This window comes from Eupeodes corollae, chromosome X (genome assembly GCF_945859685.1).
Source record: "Eupeodes corollae chromosome X, idEupCoro1.1, whole genome shotgun sequence".
Taxonomy (NCBI): domain Eukaryota; kingdom Metazoa; phylum Arthropoda; class Insecta; order Diptera; family Syrphidae; genus Eupeodes; species Eupeodes corollae.
The window spans coordinates 3,637,960-3,655,321 of record NC_079150.1 but is presented as its reverse complement, the minus strand read 5'-3'; the positions used below and the strand labels follow the sequence as shown (position 1 = coordinate 3,655,321).

General features: G+C 34.9%; 3 protein-coding genes across 13 annotated transcripts in view; 2 read left to right on the top strand and 1 right to left on the bottom strand.

The window, feature by feature from the left end:
* LOC129953287 (eukaryotic translation initiation factor 4 gamma 3) overlaps positions 1 to 4,515 on the bottom strand; it is a 36,734-nt gene extending 32,219 nt beyond the window's left edge. For 2 of the 4 annotated variants that reach the window (XM_056066309.1, XM_056066311.1), the window contains exons 1-3: positions 3,716 to 4,514; positions 1,766 to 1,846; positions 1,407 to 1,694 (exon numbers count right to left, since the gene is read on the bottom strand). The gene's annotated coding sequence lies outside the window, so the exon portion shown is untranslated. Of the gene's footprint in view, positions 1 to 1,406; positions 1,695 to 1,765; positions 1,847 to 3,715 lie in introns of all 4 variants that reach the window. The other 2 variants (XM_056066310.1, XM_056066313.1) reach the window with 2 other exon arrangements.
* A 2,286-nt stretch (positions 4,516 to 6,801) lies between these two features.
* LOC129953217 (uncharacterized) lies at positions 6,802 to 12,072 on the top strand. The gene has a single exon (XM_056066169.1). The coding sequence runs from the start codon at positions 6,802 to 6,804 to the stop codon at positions 12,070 to 12,072; it is 5,271 nt and encodes a 1,756-aa protein (XP_055922144.1).
* Positions 12,073 to 12,950: 878 nt separating this feature from the next.
* Positions 12,951 to 17,041, top strand: LOC129953307 (zyxin). 8 transcript variants are annotated; one of them, XM_056066382.1, is made up of 9 exons: positions 12,951 to 13,146; positions 13,226 to 13,459; positions 13,550 to 14,150; positions 14,269 to 14,642; positions 14,786 to 14,839; positions 15,006 to 15,318; positions 15,382 to 15,730; positions 15,792 to 15,912; positions 15,995 to 17,041. In XM_056066382.1, exons 2-9 carry the CDS (start codon positions 13,235 to 13,237, stop codon positions 16,124 to 16,126), a joined length of 2,169 nt encoding a protein of 722 aa, XP_055922357.1. In that variant the 5' UTR covers positions 12,951 to 13,146; positions 13,226 to 13,234; the 3' UTR covers positions 16,127 to 17,041. The 8 variants fall into 8 exon arrangements, with proteins under 8 accessions (XP_055922357.1, XP_055922356.1, XP_055922355.1 ...); XM_056066381.1 differs by having other exon boundaries at positions 13,223 to 13,459; XM_056066380.1 differs by having other exon boundaries at positions 12,951 to 13,158.
* The last annotated feature ends 321 nt before the right edge of the window (positions 17,042 to 17,362 follow it).

Genomic DNA, 17,362 nt, shown 5'->3' with positions numbered 1-17,362 from the left:
TGTTCATAAAAACAAGATTGTTACGATTTGAAACGATATGACTAGAAGCCTATGTCTGTAACAATCCCCAACTCAGTTTAAAAGATGAGTGGAAAGTGTTGAACAGAAAAGTTCAATGATTTTAACACATCAGGCTTGGATTGGGAGAAAATAAAGGAAATAACCGATTTATTATCTAAATCGATCTATAATATTTCTTTAGATTTCTATAGATTTCTTTCTTTGCATGCAATACTTTAGTTTTTAATTTTCAATTTGCCTTTTGCAATTTATGGTTTCGTAAAAAACAAGTCATTTTTGATATTTGTATTTTAATATATCAATACTTTTAATTAATTTTTCATTTAAAAACAAATAATATTACACATTCTGATTTAATAAAAATTGTTTAAAAAAGAATTAAAGTACAAAAAGAAAGTACTTGAAAGGACTTTAAGTAAATAATAATTATTAAATGAATGTAAGCACGGGGATACAGGGGATCTCTAAATTGAACCAACAAATAATGTTTGAAAATGTATTATATTCAAATTAAAGTATTTTTAAAATTTTGTATGCCTTATATATATATTTTAAATATATTTAAATATGAAAAGTGCTCAAATGATGTCTAGTGTAAAGATATGACTGGACCGGCAGAAATGGCAGCTTGTACTTTTTTGTCTTTTTTAAGGAGGTGTCTATGTGTTATTTGGATGTGTCGCTGTCAAAAACGTGAAAAGCTTTTGATTATTCTGGTTGTAAGTACTGTTGGGTACTTAATTGATTCTGCCATTAGTTTAATAATCGTACAATGGTGAATGTATGTTTTTAGGAATTTATAAAATATAAGAATTTATATATTATATGTCAAGTTATTTTGCTTTTGAAGTGGTCTGGTACATAGAATTCGATTTTGGGAATGCTGTCAAAAATTCTGCTTATTGAAGGTGTGTTGTTATTCATATTTTGTAATGCTTGTAAAGTAGAAAAGCTATAAGAAAAGGCTATTTGTGTAACTTTATGCTCAAGATCCAGGCCTGGTCTTAGAAAAAAAAACTTTATTGAACAAACAACCTTTATGATATGTTATTTGCTTACAAGCAAGTTTTTATAAATATATACATACATACATACCTTGAGACGACATTCATACAGACATCTTAAAGTTTTTTTTAGTATATATATCTTTCAAAGGAGAAAGCTGAAATACTTACATAAAATTTTCAAGGCAATACGTCTTTCTTTAATTATGTTCAGTGTTATTGCTTTATGAAAACGCTTAAGATTGTACTCCTTATGTTTGCAAACAAAAATTTTAAATGTTGAAAGAAATCAGAATATCTTAAAATATTTTAAATTTAAACAAAACTCTAGGCAACTGATTTCTAATCAAAATAAATTATTTTAACTATGAATATACTTACCGGCTATATAATAAATTGGGGTTAAAAATACTCCTCTTTCAGATGCTATATAACCGATTAGACCCTCTTGCGCAGCAATTTGTTGTTGTTGCTGCTTCTGATACAGATTGTTGAATTCGACCAACTTTTACCTCTAAAAATGTTCGAATTATTTGTTGCCTGTTTTTTTTTTTTGTTGTTTGTCTTTTTCTCTTTATTTTTTGACGTTAGATTGTTTTCAATGTAAAAGTTTTGTTAAAATCTTTTAAGCTGCTGGTTGTAATAAGCAAGTTTTCTTCTTATTGCTTCCTTAAAAAATAAAATAAAATACAATTAAATTTAAACTTCTAGTGCTTTTTTAAGGTATGATTTTAATTCACCTTATTAAATATATATTGCTCCTCGATTGTACTCAAAATTCTCGGATTGCGTGTTACTAGTTTCTTGCTTTACAATTAAATCTAAAAAAGGGGTAATGCCATTTCTAATTAAAAAAACGTATATGGATACTAATTGAAAATTTATTTTTAAAAAGATAAGTTTGAAGTACGTATTTCATAGAAAGGATATTCCAATGACAATGTAAATATATATACTGCCGAAGTAAGTATGCTTGATGGTTTACAAAAGTTACAGAATGAAGGGTTTGATTCTATATTTTAGTAGATTTGGAAATACGCGTTTTGTTTAACACTGAACATAGCATATTTTTTTTATATTTAAAATTTAAAACAAAATTTTACCTAACGATCTTATTATAAGATTATCAAATACATTCAGTTTACAAACTTAAGCCTTAAGAATCTACATATACATACTTATTTACCTATCCAACTATCAAAACCTTTAAATATTTTACTTTATAGAGGACTTAATGGAGTACAAATATTCAGTATTATACATTTTGGGAAAATTGTGTTTTCGTCTTAAAACAAATCATTAAATTAGAAAAATTATACATTGTGATCGCAAAAAAGATACCTTAAGCTAAACAAACTAGTTCTAATCTAATCAAAGGCTGGTCAAATGCAGAAAAAATAACACAAATTTCAGTAAAAGATTTGATCCGGTATTTGAGGAAAGCAATGTAAAGAGAATGACATCTACTTATTTTTGTAACTAGAATATAAGGCAATCTTATTCTTGTTAAGTCGCATTTAACAATGATAATATTTTAAAACATAACAAGTACCCAATATGAATTGTTCAGCTTGATAATATAAACCAATCTGCAAGCACAACTAATACAGTTCGACATTTTAATATAGAAGTCAAGGGCTGGCTTTCTTTCTTTTTGAATATAGGGTATCAATATTTATGAATATTTCTTAGGCATGGTCCTCTTTATGAAAAGCTTAAGAGCACTGAACTAAAATCTAAAATAGGGTTAGGTAGCTACTTCATTTTTCTTTTAATTTAAAAACGTAAATACGATAACATAGACATACATTAATGAATTTTATTATTGACATTTTAAAATTGCTTTTTTTTTTTTTTTTAAACGAAAGAAAAGCCACGTATGTTTCTGTATATTTATATTTGCCAATTGTCAGGTGGTCATCGAAATTTATTAAGCAATCCTAATTCTACTAATATTATTCTTGACTGGAAGGACTGAACATTTTTTTCTGTTCCATATGCCACATATTCAATGCTGCGAAAACATTCACGTTTCACAGCTTGAACGAAATTGCAAACCGTTGGCGAGTCCTAACCAAATACCACAGATCTTAAAAATTTGCTATTCTATTGACACAATGATTTATGTATTGTTGCCTCGACATGCTTGAATTTCGATTATGAAAATTTGTATCATCCTTAATTCCTCATAATTGACGATTCCCTTCCTTTTTAATTTTTTTTTTTTGATAGAATATTTAAACGTCACAAGCTTCATGTTAATAAAATAATAATAAAAACAATTTCGCAAACCACCTAACCAAGTTTTAGTTTTCACATTTAATAGATAGATTGAAATTCTCAATTGCCAGATATACAGGTAATAACCAGGGCCAGTAACCACCCAGACATCATCAATAAAATAATTTAACATGTGTGGCTGTGGCAAAACTTTATATCAAAAACGCAAAAAACACGTTTTTTGGAATGCCATGTCAGCTTCACTTTTAGATAAAAAAGAAACAAAAAAATACCAAGAGAAAAACGAAAGCACACACCAGACCGCCCGGAGTCACATTCTTACAATTTTTATGAAACAAGAACCGAAACTTCCCCTTCATTGACCGCTTACCTAACTTGAGCACACAAAAACGGGCAATATAATTATTTGTGAACTTCTATTTAGCTATTTAACTTAAAAAAAAACTCACCAAATAATGTTTATTTCCAATTTGCACTTCCACCGAAAACTCAACTCAAAATCGTCGAAGTTCTTTTTTTAGAAATAAAAACGAGAGGAAGAGAGATTAGGAATTGTATTACTCTTTGAGTTGCAAAACTTTTGGTTATCAAATAAAAAATAATAATAAACAATTGCTTTAACAAAGTAATTTTCCTTATAGATTCACAAAAATCCACACACTTCTCTGTCGTTTTCGTGATTGTCTGTGAGGACCGAGAGAAGACTTTATTGTTGAAGTCAACTGAAATTCAGGAATTCTCAAACAGAAATCATACACACGCGCTGCGGCTATTTAAGTAGCTACAGAATGTTATAATAATTTATAAATTTTATTTACAAAAATACAGTTTTTTTTGGAATGTCCTCCCGAATTTACTGTTGTGTAGCTAGCTTAGGTTAACCCGTGTTCATTTACAAATCTTTTTTTTATATATTTGCCTTTTTGTTGAATTGCTTGACGTCGTCGTTTTAACTCGACACTTCCACTGTTCAGATTTTACCTCAATTTTTTTGACAATTTTATTAATTAGCTCAAAATTTCAACAACTACTCCCAAGAAATAGATACGATATAGAAAAAAAATAATTAGCCGTCTTGTTAAAACTTGCGATTTTATTAAAATTATTAAAATAAGCTTGTAAATATTATGTCATCAATTAATTAATGCTTTTAATTTAACAATCTTATATCTCGATGTTTTTTTTAAAACGATTTTTACACCTTTTTAGTATGACACAGCATTCGTGGCAGCGCTATATACTTTTGCGACCCACAAAGTGTGGAAACATATATAAAACAACTGTAAATGGTCAACTTGGGTGACTTTTGTAACCATACACACGTGTGCACATTTGCCAAAGTGTCAAATCGAAAATTAGAGGTGTTCAATGGTTGGCGATGTGCGTCGAAAAGAAAATCGAAAATAAGTAGCTAAATCAATGGACGCGGTCGGGGGATAAAACCAAAGTCATGTGGGTAGGTTTGTGTTGTTGGGATCGCCTACATTTTTTGGATACTCAGCTATCCAGTTTGAAAGTCAGCTGATTATGGTTTGATGCGAACACCTGAATATTTGTTGTTTTCTGCTTTCGCGAAAATATAATTAGTTTGTTATTCTATTTGTAGAAAATCAAACCACTACAACATGGGTATGATACAAAACGGACAATTCGGTGAAGATTCTTCTGAAAATATAAATTCAATTGCAGAAATCAGGCGTATCTCGAAATCGGTTTTATTACTTTTGTTTTTGTGATCGATTAAGAACTATTAATTTGAATTCCCAACTGTTGACTGCACCATTCCGTTCACTGCTTTTATGAAAATATTTTTACATATGTCGTACGGAGATAGCAAATTGCTAAAAGTTAAAGTAGCGATTCCAAGTAGGAGTACTTGGAGTTTTAGCCGTGTACTACTGAGCAAAATAATAATTCCTAATTACGACGTCAACATTTATAGAAAACGGAGAGATAAATTGCTTGGTGACATTATTCTTTTCCCACCTGGCCTCGCCATATACATTAGGAATAATGTTGATTATCAGTTTTTGACACAATATGGCCTCTGCACCAATTCGTATTTCATTTTATGGTTAAAATTTTCCGTAAATAAGCAAATCATTTACTATTGTTTTTTTTGATTGCTTCTAAAGAATTGTTTTTTCCTCTTTATTTCGATGATTACTTTTGGAGTTGCTTATGTGCGCGATGTTTAGGCAACTAACGATCGAACTATTTGGTTTCGAAAAAGTTGCCTAAAAGAACAGTTTGGCAATACGAGAAAGCCAACTGGGACTGTCTGAATAATTACTTAACTGGTCACTATACTGAAAGGTCACAAAGGCAGTCAAAATGTTTGATCATTCGTAGGAAACATGAGGAATTCTTCCTATTCCTTAGTTTTTTGTCAACGATACTTCATTTGCTAGCTCTCTCGAGAAAGCTAATTTTTTTGCTAGGCAGTTCGCCGCCAATTCAACGCTGTTAGTGATTCTATGGGGAAAATATTTTTTCGCACTCGTGCTGTGGCAAGGGTCCTAAAAGATGTTAACATACATAAATATTGGCCAAAGCGGAAGCTAAATTGCAAGTTAGGTGAACTTTATAGGTTTTTGACATGTATGTATGGTTTATATGGATAGTTGAGGGATTTAGTTGAAAACTTATGACATGATGCTGTTTAAATTTTTAGCATTTTAATGGGTTCGTTCAAAATAATCATCTTTACTTAAGTTTTGAAAAGAACTCGCTCTGGGATTGTTAAATTTATATAAATACAGCACTACAACAAAATTGACATACGTATTCTTTATTTTTTTTTTTACAGCTTAAAATTTATATTCTTGTCACGCTTCACTATTGTGGACGTCCTTTCCTTTAACATGCTTTAGCTTGTAGGCATACCAACATGGCTTCACCGAGAATTTATTTCTTCATTTGAGTGTTTTTTTGTGAGAACCATTTTTCTGCATTATGCAGATGCAGAAAAATAGCCAATTTGGGTTTCAAGTTTTAGATACAGTTTGGTTTTCATCATTGAAGCTGATTATTTGAAGTTTTTCGCGTTCACGCGTTCGGTCGCACTGACTTAAATTAAGCTCTTGTTAGAGTGAGACGATGCTATGCTAGGTGGAGAGAGAACTTTACTTGCATTCAAAGGATATGGGGCAGTATGTAATGTGAAGCCGTGATATAGAGACGAGGAGAACAAACATTTAGAAAACTTCGCTTAACCATTAAATTTAACTTTGCATTAAATTCTTTATTTTCATAATAAATTTAACTATACCTAAGAATAAATATTTTCTTTACATAAAATGATGTGTATTTATATTTCATTTTAAAATCCGCCGCCGCCACTTACATGTTTTTCTAAATAAAAATCTTTCGTCTCTATATACACATATTATATAATACAAAAAAGTTTATCGCGCCGCCAAAGTTATCACAAGGCGCGAACCAATCAGAATTCGCGTTCTATTTGAATAGTTAAAAAATAAGCTTAAGTGACCAATCACAGCCCAGCTTACAATTCTGTCTGTAAGTATCAAACATGCCGCGAACGAGGAGACATGAGGAGGAGGAAGAAAATTTGAGTGAGGAAGGGGACAGAGCGAACGAGACAATGGTGGAAGGATCGAAACTGGACATTATTTTGGAAAATCTCAAGAAACTTAGTGCATCGGTAGCCGAACTCAAAAGCGAGACAAAACAAAGCCAAGAAGAGATAGAAAGGCTACAGGCCAAAATGAGTACCGCCAACATGGTCAATTCCGTCAACGTTCCGCCAAATGCTAACGATGTCTTGCTAAATACGATTGAGCTCCAACCAGATGCCAGCGAAATCCCTGTAAATGCAATCAAGAACACAACGTCTGCCGCCTTAACCGTGCTGCCGTGTTCACCGCCAATGTCCTGGAGCCATCAACCAGCAACGAGCAACAACTTCGCACCTCCAACAATGAAACTACACGATTTGCCTACGTTCTCGGGTCGGCCCGATGAGTGGCCACTTTTTCTCGCCAACTACGAAGACTCAACAGCTGACTTCAATTACAACAATCGTCAAAATTTGCAAAGATTGCAGAAATGCCTCAACGGGCCAGCCCGAGAAGCAGTAACGTCGATGCTTATCAACAAAGAAAATGTTCCAGAGATAATTGAGGAATTGAAGTTTCGATTTGGTAGGCCAGATATTCTCGTAAGGAATCAACTCCAGAAAATTCAACAGTTCCCAGCCATGAAACAAAATAAAACCGATCAAATTCTCGATTACTCGACACAAGTTCGCAATGTCGTTGCATTGTTGAAAGCATCCAAGAGTGAACATAGCCTTCAAAACTCAATAATTCTAGAAGAATTAGTTGGGAAGCTGCCCGAAGATAAACAATACGAATGGGTTAAACATGCAACAACTCTGACAAAAAATACAACAATCGAAGACTTCTCAAAATGGCTATGTCAACTAGCCAGAGTTGTATGTCTGATGCCACCGCCGCCAAGCCCACCTGCACAAACTTCCAATTCTAGATTGAAACCACAAACTCAACCCCGTCGGATGCTTTACGTGAACAACAATGCCAGTACCACAGGGCAAGAAGGATCATATCCAACATTGACGTTCAAGTGTTACTTGTGTGGAGACAATCATTTCATTTCGAATTGCAGTGCCTACAGTTCTTTAAGTGTAGACGATCGGTGGCAAAAGGTAAAGTCCTTGCATTTGTGCTTTTCTTGTCTGCGTAAAGGTCATAGTACTGCAAACTGCCGAAAGAGAAAAATGTGTGGAATACAAGAGTGTCGAAAATATCATCACACAAGTCTACACGATGAGTCTTCACATTTAAGAAACCACTCCGTCTTCGCTGGCGCCGCTGCCCAGCCATTGCTAAGTTGCCGAACTATAAGCTCCACGAGTCTTCTGTTTAAAGTCTTGCCTGTAACGCTTTTTGGTCCAAATGGAAAAACAGAAGTTTTCGCTATGTTCGATGAGGGATCTGCTTTGACAATCCTGGAGGAAGCAGTCGCTTCTACACTAGGACTAAAAGGAAGATCGCAGCCATTAAAACTACAATGGTATGGACAAAACACCACTACAGAACCGTCAAAAATTATAAGCCTAGAGATTCGGGGTGAAGATGATCCAAATATCTACACCATTTCAAACTGCCGCACAGTGCGCAATGTCAACTTGCCCATGCAGACGTTCAACAAATCGGAGCACAAACATTTGGAGTTTCTTCCATTAAGAAATTATAAAAACGCCCGACCATCTATTCTCATCGGACTGGACAACATTCATCTCGGTACATCTTCTACAGTAGTCTCAGCTGGAGATAAAAAACCTGTGGCTATGAAGACGAAACTTGGCTGGGTCGCATGTGGACCAACCAACAACATTGTGACGTCAACACCAACAGTTCTAATGATTCGACATCAGGACGAATTGCACTGCCTAGTTCAAGAATATTTTGCCGCCGACAATTTTGGAATCAATCCGTCATCTTGTATCCTTGAATCTGAAGACAACCAAACAGCCCGTCGGACGATGGAAACAACAACTTGTCGAATTAATAAACGTTTTCAGACCGGCCTTCTATGGAAGAAGCCGAAACCGACCCTCCCAAACAGTTTTCAAATGGCCATTCAACGTTTATCTGGAATCGAAAACAAAATGAAACATAAGCCCGACTTCGCCCAAAAATATAAAGACGAGATGACCAAATATATCCAAAAGGGATATGCAAGAAAACTTCAGCCAGACGAGATAAATAATTCATCTCAGCCGGTGTGGTATTTACCCCACTTTGCTGTTCAAAGCCCACACAAACCAGATAAAATCAGGATTGTTTTCGATGCCGCTGCCACAGTGAATAATTTAAGCCTTAATTCAGCACTGTTAAAAGGACCCGAACAAGCCAAACCGCTAGTAAATATACTATTTAAATTTCGAGAAGGTATAATAGGGGTAGCTGCGGATATACGCGAAATGTTTTCGCAAATACAAATACGCCCTGAGGATCAACAAGCACAGAGATTCTTGTGGCGAGATGGGGATGAGACACAGCCTATAAATCACTATGTGATGGTGTCCATGATCTTTGGAGCGATTTGCTCGCCATGTGTCGCAGAATATGTCAAGAATCTGAATGCGCAAGACTTTCAACATGACTATCCAGAGGCTGCTTCAGCCATTATCAACAAGCACTACGTTGACGATTACGTTGCAAGCTTTAATGATGAAAAAGAAGCCATAAGAATTTGTAAAGACGTAGTCCGCATCAACAACGAAGCTAGTTTTGAGCTCAGGAATTTTACATCAAACTCGAAAAAACTTCAAAACGAGATGAACATCAAATCAAGAGAAATGACAAGCACTGTTAATATGGAACGCCAGTCCACGTCGGAAAAAGTACTGGGGATGTTTTGGAATACTGCCTCGGATACTTTTGAATTTAAGACAAAATTTCATCGCATACCAAAAGAGGTCCTAGAAGGCAGCCGCCCACCAACAAAACGTGAATTGCTTGGTATAGTCATGGCTATATATGATCCATATGGACTGTTAGCAGAGTTCCTCCTATATTTAAAAATACTGGTCAGAGACACTTGGAAAACTAACATTGCCTGGGATGATGAGCTGCCTCCAGAGGCCAACAAACGATGGCAAAAATGGTGGACAGAATTCCAAAACATTCATTCTTTCCACGTCCACCGATGTTATTCATCACATCTACCCGCAGCAAGAATTACTGAACTTCACGTTTTTGTGGATGCAAGTCAAGTTGCATTCGCTGCCGCAGCATACTTGCGTATAATCCATGACGATGGAATAGATGTTACCTTTGTTTGTGGTAAAACGCGCGGTGCTCCTCAAAAAATTATGTCCATCCCTCGGCTGGAACTCCAAGCAGGAGTACTTGGAGTACGATTGAGTAAAATTGTAATTCGGAATCACGACATCAAAATTTCTAAGATAACTTTTTGGACCGACTCGAAAACGTTACTATATTGGATTGGATCAACCAAACGAAATTTCAAAGCGTTTGTGGCTCACCGTATCAGTGAAATACTAACTTCATCGGAGGCACACCAATGGCGATGGACACCAACTGAAAAGAACAGCGCAGATGTAGCCACTCGAGCAAACGGTTCGCCAAAATTCGTTCCAAACAGTGTTTGGATCACTGGTCCTGAATTTTTGAAGCAGCCCGAAGAATTATGGCCAGCCAAAATAGTTGAACCGCTTACAACAGTCAACGATGTCGAAGAAATCAAGCCATTGCTGCTGCTTCAGTCCCCGAATGGTAATTTTCTAATAAATTTTAAACTCTTTTCATCCTACCAGAGAATTCAAAGAACGATGGCATATGTTATTCGTGCCACACAAAAATTCCGCTTTGTTGTGCCCATTGAAAAGACGTCCAATTGTTTTCTTACAATTGCCGAACTCAAGAACGCCGAAAACAGTCTCTGTAAAATCGTCCAGAAGGAGCAATATGAAGAAGAAATTAAATTGCTGTCGTCATCGAAGCCGTTGACCAAGAAAAGTTCCATCTACACACTAAATCCGTATCTAGATGAAAGGGGTATATTAAGAATTCAAGGTCGACTCGATGAGGCCCTCTACCTGCCATTCCAAGCCAGACGTCCAATTTTACTGCCACCAAAGCATCCATTGTCAATGCTCATCATGAAATTTTATCATGAGAAGTTACATCATCAAAATTCAGCTGTTGTCCTGAATGAAGTCCGACAAAAATTCTGGATCCCCCACCCCAAGATGCTTCTGAAATTGGTAAGACGAAAATGCCAACAGTGTAAAATCGATAGAGCCGAACCTCAAACGCCAATTATGGGTCAACTGCCGATCGACCGTGTAACTCCTTTCGTCCGCCCATTTGCTTACACTGGCGTTGATCTTTTTGGCCCTCTAAACGTTACGATTGGTCGCCGGAGAGAAAAGAGATGGGGAGTCATCTTTACTTGCCTCACTGTACGTGCTGCGCACCTCGAGCTAGCCGAAAATTTATCCACAGACGCTTTCATCATATGTCTTCGAAATTTTATTAATCGGAGAGGAACACCAGTCAGAATCAGGAGTGATAATGGGACTAACTTTATCGGGGCTCAAAAAGAGTTGAAGAAAGAACAACATTTATTCGATCTGGATCGAATTGAAAGTGAAGCCACCAGTAGAGGGATAGAATGGATTTTTAATTGCCCATTGAACCCAAGTTCCGGAGGCTGCTGGGAGAGATTAATTCGTATCGTCAAACGCCTAATGATGAAGATTCTTTCTAACGAAGCTCCAAGGGTCGAAACACTCAGAAGTGTCCTGATCGAAGCTGAAAATGTGATTAATTCACGCCCACTCACTGACATATCACTTTCCACAGAAGATGAGGAACCGTTGACTCCAAACCATTTCCTTCTGGGGTGTGTCAATTCTACCCAGACACCATATCCGCCTGATGAAAAGGTTTGCCTTAAGAAACAGTGGAAAATTGCTCTTAACCTAAAAGACCGCTTGTGGAGAAGATGGATTGTCGAGTATCTGCCTCAACTCTTGAAAAGACCAAAATGGAACGAAAGGGTACGCCCGCTACAGATCAACGACTTCGTGTTGGTATGCGATCCAAATCAGCCGCGCAGCCTGTGGAGTAAAGGTCGTGTCACAAATGTGTTCCCAGCCAAGGACGGACAAGTACGATTTGCGGAAGTTCGGACTGCCAATACATGCATTCGTCGACCAGCCTCAAGACTAGCTGTCATAAGCTTGGATGGTGAATCCCAGAGCGATTCACGGGGGGAGGAATGTTAGAGTGAGACGATGCTATGCTAGGTGGAGAGAGAACTTTACTTGCATTCAAAGGATATGGGGCAGTATGTAATGTGAAGCCGTGATATAGAGACGAGGAGAACAAACATTTAGAAAACTTCGCTTAACCATTAAATTTAACTTTGCATTAAATTCTTTATTTTCATAATAAATTTAACTATACCTAAGAATAAATATTTTCTTTACATAAAATGATGTGTATTTATATTTCATTTTAAAATCCGCCGCCGCCACTTACAGCTCTTATGAGGCGATCTGAAATGTTACCTCAAAATTGTGCTCCTTTAAAATTGTAAATATCATAACTCGAGATCAACACCCAAATGGATGTATTATTTATTTTTTCTCATCTGACAGCTGACCTTTGTTGTTTAATTTATAAGAAGATAAAAGATAATAATTATAAGGAAATGAGTGACCTTTCTGCTCATCTCCCGAATTTCAAAGATACATAACATTTTGCAAGTTCCTAGGTCGCGCTTTATGACAAACCTTTTTTACAAAGAAAATTGAATGCTTTCTATGGTAAAACGACTTTGTTTCAAATTGTTAACTGAAACATCTGATAAAAGAAGAGTTCTCGGTCAGACAAAGATTGTTTTTTTTTTAACAATAAAAATAACAAAATCGCTTTTTAATCGCGGGAAACAAAATGATAAAAACCAATAATAGGTAGAATTGAGTTAGACCTACAGTTACAGAACAGGGCTACATCTATACAACAAATCCATCTCACCGACGAGTGGAATCGATTTAGGTATACAAGGAGCTAAATCTGCATTCAATTCCGACTCAATTCTGCATGTAAACGGCATGTAAACGTAGTAAGTGCTATTCCAATTACGTAAAGAAAAGAAGGGGAAAGTTTTAGCTCTCTTGTGGCATGCGTTCTCTTTTTTTATGAAGAAATACACACACATTTTTTAAGGTAGCAAACAGGATTGGATCAAATAATTTTGATTCGAAAGAACATCTACATAAATTTGTAGTTTTTTGGCAACCCCTGCAACACAACACACCTAATGTGTTCTTTTAACCAAGTTTGTTATATGAAAAGTTAAATAAATTGTAATTTTTTAAATATCTTTAACTTAGAAAATGTTAAAATATTTATATTTTATTTATATCCCAGTAGTATAAAATAATGGATCCCTTGGATGAGCAACTAGCTAAGTTAAGACTCATAAATAACTACCCGCTATCGCCAAGGGTATATTCTTCAGCTTCACCAAAAGTTTTCAATGATTCATCAGCAGCCAATCCGCCGCCGATAATAGGAAAAGTTCCACTCAATGAAGTAAGCCCCAAAAAAGTTGGACCTGCAGTACCACCAAAGCCGAACAAAAAAATTAACTTCCAGTTCCCTGAGGTTTTTGTTTTGTTTTTATCAACATTTTTTGTTTGTCCTGTGTTATTTTATGTTTTTATTTTTTGTTTGATAACCTTTTGTTCGGTTTAGGTACCACAGAGTATGGTTGTTAAACAAACATGTGAACCTTTGTATTCTAAACGTTTGCAGAGTGATGCAACTATTAAAAATTCTATTAAGGTTGATACCAAATCAGCAATTGGAGCCGGACTGCCTATTCCTCTGCCGCAACGCAAACCGACACATTTTTCCAACCACCACATCTACAGCAATAACAAAGTTACTCTAGACAACCCCGATATACTCGACCAACAATTGGAAGCACTCGAACACCATAAAAAGCAACTTCAGAAGAAAGGTCTTTTGCAGAAAAACAAAATACAAGCAAAGTCATCTTCAGCCTCGTTTTTAAATGAAAGTCCAATCGGCAGCAGTTCTGGTGATTTGTGTTTACTTAAAAACAACAATGCTGTTCCCTCGAGTTCCAAATCATACATGTATTCAAATCTCAAACCCACAACTGGAGCAGTGGGCTGTTTATCCGAAGTTCGACGCAAGAACAACGATGGCTTAAAAGTCTACAGTAACATAAGTCATACAAAACAGATCAATGCATTTGGTGCTGCACCAGAAGATAATTTACCAGCAGGAAATAATTTCATCTACAGTAATGTCAATTTTGAAAACAATGGTAAGTTATAATTTTAAAAGTTTCAAACAAATACTAACGGTACAAAAATAAAAAATCTAAGGCCAAACTGAATTTTCAATTAAAAATATTTTCTTGAATTTATATTTATTCTTCAAAGTTGACGACTTACCACCCCCACCACCACCACCCCCTTTAGAAATGTCTGCAGGCCTCAATATTACCGATCAATTGCAATATAATAACCAGTGCAATGTAGCTGAAGAGGACATTCCACCACCTCCTAGTCCCGTAAGTTCTTCATATAGTGAGCTACGTCGTGCCACCGACATCTATCCCAAACTGCCTTCCTATCCAATGTTAGCATATGAAACGAATGTCAATGCCAAGGCAAATTCTGGAATAAGTACATTGAGTAATCAAGCCGCACAACACCCTGAACTCTCGTCAAACGATCAACAGCAACAACAAACTTATATGAATATGTCCTATCATAATAATGACTATAGTTCTTATGAGAGCCCAAGCTCACAGGTATGTCTTATATTTCTACTTATAAATACAAAAATGTTTGTATGTTTTGGGGCAGACATGGAGTTTTTTTCTGAACTAACTAATATTTGGTTTTGCTTGCTTGAAGAAAAAAAATAGAACAAAAAACTAACAACTAATTTCAGCGCAGCTTTGGTCAATCCTCTTCGGATTATTATGGTTATGGCAGTTCTTCACAGGTACACACATACATACATTCATGCGCATAAAAAACATACATAGATTATTCGAAATCGTCAAAAAAAGAACAATGCAAATAATGCTAATCAATCTAAAATTTAAACACATTAATCTTTATTATTTATGTTGTACTTATAATTATTTATAAAATTTGTTTTCCAAAAGGGATCTTCTACATACGAGTCAATTTATGAACCAATAAATCCACGTCCACCTAGTCAACTATCATCACGCTCTAATTATTTGCCATACACATCCTATGTCAATAGTCCTCAGGTGTCTGAAGTGGAGAGAGCTGGAAGTGTAGATATGGCAGATCGCGAGCGCAATGTCAGCATGAATAATGTTCCTCATCTAGATGGCAGTGGTGACTCCAGCAATGGTGGAAAATTGCAAAACCACAAAGAAGCCGAAGTTGAAGCATTGACTGATCTCTTAGTTCACTCAATGGATCCTGGAAATGACGTTGACAGTTTTGGTAAGGAAAGCTGCTTTGACAAAAATAAAATCTATAATTTTACACAATTTTTTAACACAAAAGGTATTTGTGTTGCATGCAACGAGCGAGTTATAGGAGAAAATTCTGGTTGCACAGCAATGGACCAGGTCTATCACATTACATGCTTTACATGTTCACAGTGTCAAATAAATTTGCAAGGAAAACCATTTTACGCACTCGATGGTAAACCCTACTGCGAAGTTGACTATTTAAATACACTGGAAAAATGTTCCGTTTGCATGAAGCCCATTTTGGAGCGTATTCTTCGTGCAACTGGCAAACCATATCATCCACAGTGTTTTACATGTGTAGTTTGTGGTAATAGTCTTGATGGAATTCCATTTACTGTTGATGCTACTAATCAAAATTACTGCATTGCTGATTTTCATAAGTAAGTTTTCAATTGATTCTTTAAATTCCTTAAAAAAAGATTGTCTTGGTTTTCAAACTAGAAAATTCGCTCCGCGTTGTTGTGTTTGTAAGCTGCCAATTATGCCAGAGCATGGACAAGAAGAAACAGTTAGAGTGGTGGCTCTAGACAGAAGCTTTCACTTCGAGTGTTATAAATGCGAGGTAATATAAATTGATTGAGGGAAAAAATTCTCAAACAAAATTAATCTAATATTTATTTATTACACTTATATCAATTTTTTAGGATTGCGGATTGCTTCTTTCATCCGAAGCTGAAGGTCGTGGATGTTATCCTCTAGATGATCATGTCTTATGTAAAAGTTGCAATGCAAAGCGAGTTCAAATGCTTACTAATAGAATGACAACAGAGCTTTAAAGCTGAATCTAAGAAAAACCTGTTCTGATTCTTAATTTAATGATCATGTAAAATTAGCGCAAAATTTTATACGATTTCATAGAATTTTAAAACCATTTTTAGCAATTTACTAAACAACAAGATGATTTACCTAATTTTAAACGATTTCATCTTCTTACTAGTTTAACTTTTAGCAATTTTCTAAAGCCATACGACATATGCATAATTCTTAGTCTTATGAGTGCAGTCGATGGAATGACCAGCCTACAGAATTCCAATTAATAGGCTTGTTTATTTTCATAATCTGCCACTATTTAAAATTTGCTAAATATTTAGAAAATTGCTACTTAGTAAAGTGTTAAGCCCTTAAAATTTTGCGTAATTTATTTTGTGTTCAAAAATCATCTGTAATTGAACAAACCATGTTAAGAGTTATATTCAGAACGAGAAAGAAAGTATTCCATTTTATCATTATTCATAAATATAATAAACAAAGTATTAATTCATTCCTGTTAAAAAAAAAACTGTGAACAAACCTTAATCCTTCATAAATGTTTATATTAATGAATTATTTTTATTTTTGGTTTAATCCTATTAGTAGCATATTTTGTGATTTTGTATTTAATGCCATAATTCGTTATTGATTTTTTTATATTTTTAAATAATTTTCTTCTTCACATGAAGTTTATTTTCTTTTTTAATAAAACTTAAAATGGTCGGCCTGCTGTCCAACAGTAAACTTAAAAAGTTCACCTGGTTGCTGGCAACTTAATTTACTAAAAAGAATGAATTGCAATGTTATAAAAGTTAAAATGGATAACTAAGATATTTTAACTTTAATTTTGAATGCAATTAATGAAACAAAATAATCTATTTTTTTAAATTATTCCCAACTTGGTTACTTTTTATTGGACCTATGACATTTTATAATTTAAACTTGTTTTTATTTGTTCCTATTTATTGTTTTAAATTTTTATTTTATTGACATTTAAACTTAATATTATATTATTTTGCACTTTTATATACCTGCTCTCAACTAATCTTTGTCTTTTTGGTTCTCTTCCTTTTTTGCTATACTCTTAAATTCTCCAGTTTGAATCTCTTCCCTATTTACAAGGAGAAGTGAATATGAATTGAATCAGGACTCAGCGGCTTGTATACCTGACTCGGATTGAAATCCCGATTCGTATTCAATTCGATTCCACAATCTTCTCTTGTAAAGGGGATACATTTTTCTTTACTTGCAAAGAACAAAAC

Bases quoted from the DNA above. Each gene is read 5' to 3' on its own strand.
- LOC129953217 (XM_056066169.1), top strand. From the start codon at position 6,802: ATGCCGCGAACGAGGAGACATGAGGAGGAGGAAGAAAATTTGAGTGAG.
- LOC129953307 (XM_056066382.1), top strand. From the start codon at position 13,235: ATGGATCCCTTGGATGAGCAACTAGCTAAGTTAAGACTCATAAATAAC. The intron at 14,151-14,268 runs GTAAGTTATAAT...TATTCTTCAAAG, and splicing joins TGTCAATTTTGAAAACAATG to TTGACGACTTACCACCCCCA. The intron at 14,840-15,005 runs GTACACACATAC...GTTTTCCAAAAG, and splicing joins GTTATGGCAGTTCTTCACAG to GGATCTTCTACATACGAGTC.